Below are 10,193 nucleotides of genomic sequence, written 5' to 3' on the forward strand. Positions count from 1 at the left end.
TTTACTTAAACCTGTGTTAAAACTTAATTAAATTTTATTTAAATTAGATCAAACATACTTAAAAAATAACACTTTACCATTAAACATCTTGAAATAAAAACTAAAACCAACATATAATAACCAAACCTGGATAACATATTTGCCCTGACATTATAAAAACTAAAACCAACATATAATAACCAAACCTGGATAACATATTTGCCCTGACATTATTAATACTTATTTTGCAAGTACTAATGAAAAACTTACATATTATCATATTATTCTTATTGTAGGACCTTTAAATTAGCTATTCTATTGAATCAACTCGGCAGAAATTTTGAATCCCCATACAATGCTAATATTTTTACTTTCTTTTAAAAAAATACTCATGACACACCATATAGCAAAGAGGTGAAAATGTAAGAATAAGCTTGTTCTCCTATGACATTTTCGACATTTATGAAGAAGTGCCATGTTAAAGCCGAATAGAACAAACGAGGTCAGCAAGAGCGAGAAATAGTCGATTCGACATTTATGAAGAAGTGCGATGTTAAAGCCGAATAGAAAAAACGAGGTCAGCAAGAGCAACGAGGTCAGCAAGAGCGAGAAAACGACATTTGGTATGCCACGTTTCCGTGCGTACAACATACGTGTTAATAGCCAGAGGACTCAATTACAGGACCCTGACACTTACGCTTTCACATGGTCATCCACAACGAGTTTCGCCGGAAGCACAGAAACTGCGTCAATACTGAGGTTTGTGAGAGATAGGTGTGAGATTTATGGCTCGCTAAGGTCGAAATTATTAGGGATTGGTAGACAATGAGAGATACAATTCTGTTTTGGAGTTGGATTTGTAAGGCTAATAAGAAAGAGTGAAGTAGGAAAAAAATGAACCTGGAGCAACAAATTAGGAAATCGGCTTCTGATGGTGAAGAGCTAGAGACGCTTACATATGGTAATGTATTTGGTGTTTGTGGAGAGGTAGCAAAGCATCCCATAACTCCCAGGGATGCTGCTCTCATGCAGAGTGCGGAGGCACACGCCCTCGGCCAGACTCAGAAGGGTGGTGCTGCCGCCGTCATGCAATGCGCTGCTGATGCTAATGAGAGATCCGGTAAGCTTAACCTAGACGAAGATCAAGCGGCTGGAGGATATTTGGACATGGCGGTCACCAAAACCGCAGTCACGGGTCAGTTGCTCGAGACACAGTATGTTGGTGGACAAGCAGTTCGTTCAACCCTAAAGTTTATGCCCACCAATCACGAAATTGCAGCAAGCGAAGCCGTTACTATTGGACAGGCAAGCTTTCGTAAAAGCTGTGCTTTCCTATTGTTAGAAACTTTTCGGTAAAACTATGTATGATCCTCTAGATTTTTTTTTATGACTGGTATGTATGAGTTTTGGCTTGTCCAATATTTCCCGTAGACACTCCACTCATCCTCAAAATTTATACATTTATATTGATTTGTGCATTTTTGTTTTTTGTTTTTGGACACTCTACTCATCATGAATCAGGACATGTATATATAAAAAAACTTGATGAATCAGGACATGTATATATAAAAAACTTGATGTATCTATTTTTTATTTTTTATTAATTATCTTTGAGCATAACCCAAGACTATATAACCCAGTTAATCATGTATTGCAGAGCAGGCTCTTCAAGCAGTTGTTTTGAAGGCAGGTGAGAAGCCAGTAGAGGGAAGGGATGCCCGAGCTATCCAATCTGCCGTAAAGCGGGCGACTGGGAAACCTGCTTTAGAGAAAGGAAGTCTGGCTGCAACTGCTCAAGCTGCAGCGGACCTCAATCCCCGTTTGGATGAAGTGGCCCAGACTACTCTCTCGGACATTCTAGTGGTATGATCCTTATTATAATTTGTGTTACGATGTGCTTTAGTGCTTTGAAGCAAAATTCGTTTAAATTTATGCAGTTGTTTGATCATTTTAGTAACTAACATAGGATTAAATTTAATACGGGTAAATTTCTGCAGTTGTTGGGCATTTTTGTAAGCCCTTTTGTGAGGAAGGTGTTGAACATGTGTGAGTTGGTTCTTAACCTGAACAATTTTAAGACATATTTAACATCTTAAATCGGTTAAATTGCTTAGGTTTTAAGTCAAATTCCATTACTGTGACTGATTGCGGTATAATTCATTTATCTGCAGTTAATTTTTCTGCTTTTTTGCCGGTTAAACATTTCTGGTTATCAAAATTTAGTAGGGATTGGGATTTGTTTTTAATCTCTCCATGGTCCAGAGGTCACTTTCTCCCCACCCAACTATGCAGCTACACTTCGGGTGTCCAGAGAACCCATGACCCTTTACCAACTGGAACTCTCCCATGACCCTGGGACAATTGGGACTTGATCAACTGAAGACGGCAGATTGTTAATCCAAATGATCTTGGGATTTGTATCAATAGATTCTTAATCCAAATGATCTTGGGATTTGTATCAATAGATTCTTAATCCAAATGATCCAAGATAAAACGTACTGAAACTTCCATTTTTATTTTATTTTTAAGTTAGTCAAAGTTATGAAACATGAACTTGGTACTGAACAGTAAGGAGCCAGATTGCATCCGTATGGGTTTGCAAGGAGTCAGATTGCACCGTTTTCTTTCTATAAGATTTTGAGGATTTTCAATTAGATTCGAGGAAGTTCAATTTTCTAGGTGGTCCAAGTTTGAAAGTTGGACCCGCTAAAAGGGGATTAACGTTTGAAACTTGAACTTGGCAGTAAGGAGAAGGGTTGGTAAAAACTCGAACTTAGTAGTAAGGAGGAAGGTTTTGATAAGGAGTTAAAGTTTGAAACTTAAGGAGGTTAAAGTTTGAAACTTAAACTTGGTAGGAAGCACTAACGAGGAAGGGTGGGCAAAAACTTTAACTTGGTAGTAAGGAGGATGGGTCGAACTTAGCAGTAAGGAGGAAGGAAGGTTTTGATAAGGAGTTAAAGTTTGAAACTTAACTTGGTAGTAAGCACTAATGTGGAAGTGTTAGTAAAAAGTTGAACTTGGTGAAAAGGGGGTTAGAGTTTGAAACTTAAACTTGGTAGGAAGCAGTAATAAGGAAGGGTGGGCAAAAACTTTAACTTGGTAGTAAGGAGGATGGGTCGAACTTAGTAGTAGGGAGGAAGGTTTTGATAAGGAGTTAAAGTTTGAAACTTAACTCGGTAGTAATCAGTAATGTGGAAGTGTTAGTAAGAAGTTGAACTTGGTATGAACTTGCTGAAAAGAGGGTTGGAGTTTGAAACTTAAACTTGGTAGGAAACAGTAATGAGGAAGGGTGGGAAACAACTTTAACTTGGTAGTAAGGATCAGGATGGGTTGGTAACGTTAATAATATATTTATATGTTAATAATATATTTATATATTTATATATTTTATTACGTTAATAATATATTCATATGTTGATAAAATTTTTACATGTTGCTCATATGTTTATAAAACCAACATATTTATGTTAGGTAAAATATGTCGGTAATATGTTCATATGTTTTATATGAGATATTTATATGTTGATAATATGTTTATATGTTTTATATGAGATATTTATATGTTGATAATATGTTTATATGTTTTATACCAATATTGGTAAGATCTTTATCTGTTTTATGAGGTTGATAATATTTTTATATAATATTTTTATATGTTGTTCATGGTTTATAAAACTAACATAAATATATTTATGTTGGTAATATGTTTTATGTTTATATGTTTTATATTTATGTTGGTAATATGTTTTATGTTTATATGTTTTATATTTATGTTGGTAATATGTTTTATGTTTATATGTTTTATATGAGAAATTTACTTCGCTAAGAGGGACTTGGAGTAATATGTATATATGTTTTATATGAGAAATTTATATTTATATTTATATTTAATTATTTTATCAATAACATTTAAATTTTATAAAATATTTTAGAATATTTTATTTTTAAGTTAAAGTTTGAGAGATTTAGATTATTATATTGGTTATGATTTTTCTATATTTTTAATTAAATTAATTAATTAACAAAATTCACATATAGACAAGTATTATACAAAAAATTTCATATATTCAGATATGTTAACAATACAAATAAATTTTAAAATTATAATCTTACTAATTTAAATTAATGTAAGTTTTATTATGAAATAAATAATTTAATATTTATTATAAATTGATCTTGATTATACTAGTTATATTTCAAATATTTTTCTTGTCATTTTTAATTAAATTAATTAATTAACAAAATTCACATATAAACAAGTATTATATAAAAAATTTCATATATGTTACATATATGGTTTTTGAGTAAATAATAATTTTTTTTGTCTTGCCTTTATTTACTGCACCACTAAACTATCTGAGACAATTAAACTTAAAGCCATTATAAAAAACTGAATATATTATCATGATTTAGATTTAAATATATTACTATAAAAAAATATTCGCCATAATTTATATTATCAAATATTCATTCATTTTATTACGATGATCTATATTTAAATATATTATTAATTTATATTATCAAATATTCATTCATTTTACTACTATGATCTATATTTAAATATATCATTATAATAAAATATTAATTATATACTCAACTTAAACCATTATTTAAATTATCAAATATTCATTCATTTTATTACGATGATCTATATTTAAATATATTATTAGTTTATATTACCAAATATTCATTCATTTTACTACTATGATCTATATTTAAATATATCATTATAATAAAATATTAATTATATACTCAACTTAAACCATTATTACTGCACCACTATATCATTATAATAAAATATTACACTCAAATAATAATATTAAGAACAACAATAAATTTTAAAATTATAATCTTATACAACAATAAATTTTAAAATTATAATCTTATTAATATAAATTAATGTAAGTATAATTATAAATTGATGTTCATTATACTAGTTATATTTCAAATAATTCTTTTTGTCTTGACTTTAATTACTGCACCACTAAACTATCTGAGACAACTAAACTTAAAGCCATTATAAAAAAATGATATATTATCATGATTTAGATTTAAATATATTACTATAAAAAAATATTCGCCATAATTTATATTATCAAATATTCATTCATTTTATATACTAATTTATATTATCAAATATTCATTCATTTTATTACGATGATCTATATTTAAATATATTATTAGTTTATATTACCAAATATTCATTCATTTTACTACTATGATCTATATTTAAATATATCATTATAATAAAATATTAATTATATACTCAATTTAAACCATTATTACTGCACCACTATATCATTATAATAAAATATTACACTCAAATAATAATATTAAGAACTCATTATACTAGTTATATTTCAAATAATTCTTTTTGTCTTGACTTTAATTACTGCACCACTAAACTGTCACCACTATATCATTATAATAAAATATTACACAAATAATAATATTAAGAACAACAATAAATTTTAAAATTATAATCTTATTAATATAAATTAATGTAAGTTTTATTATAAATTGATGTTCATTATACTAGTTATATTTCAAATAATTCTTTTTGTCTTGACTTTAATTACTGCACCACTAAACTGTCACCACTATATCATTATAACAAAATATTACACTCAAATAATAATATTAAGAACAACAATAAATTTTAAAATTATAATCTTATTAATATAAATTAATGTAAGTTTTATTATAAATTGATGTACTAGTTATATTTCAAATAATTCTTTTTGTCTTGACTTTAATTATTGCACCACTAAACTGTCTGAGAAAACTAAACTTAAAGCCATTATAAAAAAATGAATAATTTATAAATGAATATATTATCATGATTTAGATTTAAATATATTACTATAAAAAATATTCGCCATAATTTATATTATCAAATATTCACTCTTTTTATTACTATGATCTATATTTAAATATATCATTAGTTTATATTACCAAATATTCATTCATTTTACTACTATGATCTATATTTAAATATATCATTATAATAAAATATTAATTATATACACAACTTAAACAATTATTACTGCACCACTATATCATTATAATAAAATATTAATTATATACTCAACTTAAACGACTATTACTGCACCACTAAACTGTGTGAGACAACTAAACTTAAACCCATTATAAAAAATGAATATAAATATTCATCTATTGTATTATCATGATTTAGATTTAAATATATTACTATAAAAAAATTCACCATAGTTTATATTACCAAATATCTATTCATTTTATTACTATTATCTATATTTATATATATCATTACAATAAAATATTAATTATATGCTGAACTTGAAATAATTATTAGGTAATTAGACTTAAACCATTATAAATGAATATAATTATTTATTTCTTATATTAATATGATTTAGATTGAGGTTTTGTTTATTCAAATGTGGTAATTAGATTTAAGCCATTATATTACCATGAATATAAATATTTATTTATTTTATTACTATGACTTATTTATTATTATATTACTATGACTTAGATTGAGGTTTTGTTTATTCACGTGTGAATGTGAATGTGGAATTGATGCGTTTTTTAAAATAAAAATGAAAGTAGATATACATATTTGGTTATTTTTAATTAAAATTATTATAAATTATTAATAATATCATAAAACAATATTTATTTATGGAGCTTAGAATTATTGAACTCAGGGATGCATTCTAGAAATATGAGAAGATGTGTAAGGGTATTGTGTGATTTTGTTAGTGCTCAACATGGGTTGATACTATTTTTTTTTTAAATAAAAATAAAAAAAAATATTTTTTAAATAAAAAAAATTAAAAATAGAATATTTTTTAAATAAAAAATAATAATTACTATAATTAAATATTTTTTAAATAAAAAAAATAAAAAATAGAATATTTTTTAAATAAAAAATAATAATTACTATAATTAAAAAAAATTAAAAATAGAATAGATATACCTATTTGGTTGGTATTAATTAAAAGTATCATAAAATTTGAATAATATCGTGCATAATAGAATATTTCAGTTATATATAATATGGAATTGAAAACCATAAAATTTTATAATTAAGATATTTAAAATCTTTTACTATTATACATTTTATTCATTTTTCATGTGTCTATATGTATAGATCTATCTTAATCACATATATTTTTCAAAGTGGAAACTTTTTTCAAATTTTTCAAACTTTTAAAAAAAAGTTCGTACATCAAGAAATTTGATCTATTAAATGCTTGATCTATTAAAAAGCTTGTGAGAGTAGTGATTAAAACAAATCTATATTAATTATATACTTCACCCTTATAACTAATATAACCTCTATTAAACTCAACAAATTAAATGTAAATAATCATTCATTGAGCTATATTACTATGATCTACACCTAAATATATCATTAAATAAAAAATTATTCATTATGTGCCCAACCTCTCAAAAAACCATTATAAAACAACATCATTTCAACTAAACATCTCACAAGCTAAACTTGAATTCCGATAAGCGAGAGTAATCACATTTTTCTTAATCATTTCAACTAAACCTTTCGCGTAAACCCAATTAACTTATACTTACTGAATTCCCGTAAGCGAGAGGAATCACTTTTTTCTGGATCATTTCAACTAAACCATATAACCTGTATTAAACAACTAGACTTAGCCATTTAAAAAAATAAATGTAACTAGTCATTCATTGATCTATATTACTATAATCTATACCTAAATATATTATTATAAAATAAATATTCATTATATGCTCAACCTCTCAAAAACCATTATAAAACAATATTCGTTTTTGGCTTGACATTTCAGGAGCTAAACTTGAATTCCGATAACCGAAAGTAATTACATTTTTCTTAATCATTTCAACTAAACCTTTTGCGTAAACCCAATTAACTTGAATTTACTGAATTCCGGTAAGCGAGAGGAATCACTTTTTCTTGATCATTTCAACTAAACCTTTCACGTAACCCAAATAACTTACATTTACAGATATATTCAAATTTATATTTGACAAATATATAATATTTGTATTATAATTAGAAGAATATGTATTATTCACATTTTATCTATTATAAATATTATATGCTTTTTAAAATGGTATAGCATAAAATATTTTTGAAGTAAGAACATTGAAATATTATAATTAGAAGAATATATTTTATTCACATTTTATTTTTTATAAATATTATATGATTTTTTAGATGATATATTATAAAGTAGTTTTGAAATAAGAACAATAAAATTATTTTTTAATTTTATTATTTTTAGGATGATAATGAATTTTTATTTTAGAATTGGGATTTCAGAATTTTAATTTTATTTAATTATTAATAATTATAAAGTAGATGGTAATCTTTATAGAATTATACACAAATCAAAAGTTGAGATTTAGTCATTTTCCTTTATTAATGAAATTGATTAATTAAAAAAAATGTTTATATAAACAATTGTCATGTGAATTGCTATAATTTTTTGGGTATTGATAAACTATTGTATTGTAACAAAGTCTATTTACAAATTAAGAAATTTCACACTAAAGTGAAATTATTCTCCATATATAAAAATATTATTCTTTATATTTTCAAATGTATGTATATTTAGTTTATATATTAATTATTTTTATAATTAATAATAACAAAAATTTAAAATAAAATCATAATAATTTTTATAACTTAAAATTATAACTTTTTAATTTAACAATATATATTATAAAATAAGTGCTTTGATATTTATTATAAATTAATGTCTATAAACATTAGCTATAAAAAGATTTAGTTTTTTTCATTAAAAAAAAATACAATATCACCCAAAAAAACCATTATACTACAAAGTAACCTAAATAAAAACATAAATTATAAAACCAAAAAAACTACTACAGTCGGAATTATATTTAGATATCATTACATACAGAAAACAGGAAAAAAAAAAAGAGAGGAAAAAAAAAACTCCGAAAGAGTATATTGCTAACTGTAGATATCATTACATACAGAAAACAGGGAAAAAAAAAACACTCTGAAAGAGTATATTGTTAGCAGGAGAGCATACAACCAACAAATAGTCTGGAGATCTCATTAGGTTAAACATGTGCAAAATGTTGATGGACCATCTGATAACCATTACTAGCCCAAAGGTAGCAGGTGACCACAAGGGATTTGTAATCTTCCACGCCTTACTAACTGAACGCTGTGTCTTTCTTCATAAAATATGAGTGGGCTAGTTAATGCAACAATAACGCACTACATTTGGCTGTATAGAAATCATGCAAAATGCCTCAAAATGATAAAGTTAATAATTCTAACCTGCTCAACCACATATGTTAGGGTTCTTACCATCTGTCCTCCCTGTATCAACGCTTCATTCCAGGATCATCTTTTACCATATTTGAGAAGAACATACACCGGCCAGAATTATTTTGGGAGAAAGTTTGATTGAATTTCCACTAATATCGTTTTTCAGTTCCAATTCGTGAAGTTTATCTGATTTCCTTTGCTGCAGAATGCTCCGGAAAAATTGCCCAGAGATAAAGTGTTGACAAGAGAAGACGCTGAAAAGGTTTTAGAGGCGGAGGCTCGTGCTAACCGCTATGGGTTTCCAACACCAGGAGGGGTGGCGGAAGCTTTGATGGCGGGCGCTAGATTAAACGAGCAAATTGGGGCAATTACTCTCTCGGAAACTACTCTATATCCAGCCGAAAACATCAGTGCACAAGTCAGTCGACTCGATCTGCCTGCGGAGGATGTTCCGCCGCCAGAAACTTCCGCTGTTTGTGCAGATATTGCGCCACTCCCCGAGGGCGCAGAAATTGGTCATGTGATAAGAGATGTAGTTATTAACTTCGAAAGCAGCAGCCACTCGGAGAAGTAATATCGTTATTGTTGCTGGTGCGATCCAATCACTGGGGCCCCCATCTGAAAATATATACATCAATTCTGCAGATTGCATTAATCATTAGGAGTATGGTAGATTAATGGAGTACTATCATAAAAGTTTTGTAGTTCCACTGAATTGCTTTGAATCAGTCTTGGATAGAAACTGCAAATTTATTCGAAAGTACCAAAATTTTGAGAAAAGTATCTTGGCCCTGCTATATATAATGTTTTCAGGCATGTAAATGGTTCGGAACTGCTTAATTCTTGGGCAAACACAGTTTTTCTATGAATGGTTTTCATTTTAATAAAAGTTTTTGGTAAAAATCACATAACAGAAGGTAAT

The 10,193-nt window shown here is 27.1% G+C and overlaps 1 protein-coding gene across 1 annotated transcript; it reads left to right on the top strand.

The window, feature by feature from the left end:
* The first annotated feature begins 744 nt into the window (after positions 1–744).
* Positions 745–9,929, top strand: LOC149203644 (late embryogenesis abundant protein D-34-like). Its single transcript, XM_089400217.1, has 3 exons — positions 745–1,284; positions 1,642–1,842; positions 9,477–9,929. Exons 1-3 carry the CDS (start codon positions 874–876, stop codon positions 9,843–9,845), a joined length of 981 nt encoding a protein of 326 aa, XP_089256343.1. The 5' UTR covers positions 745–873; the 3' UTR covers positions 9,846–9,929.
* The last annotated feature ends 264 nt before the right edge of the window (positions 9,930–10,193 follow it).

Source organism: Pinus tabuliformis, chromosome 2_1 (assembly GCF_031772625.1).
Source record: "Pinus tabuliformis cultivar Carrire ecotype Pingquan chromosome 2_1, CPIR1, whole genome shotgun sequence".
NCBI lineage: Eukaryota > Viridiplantae > Streptophyta > Pinopsida > Pinales > Pinaceae > Pinus > Pinus tabuliformis.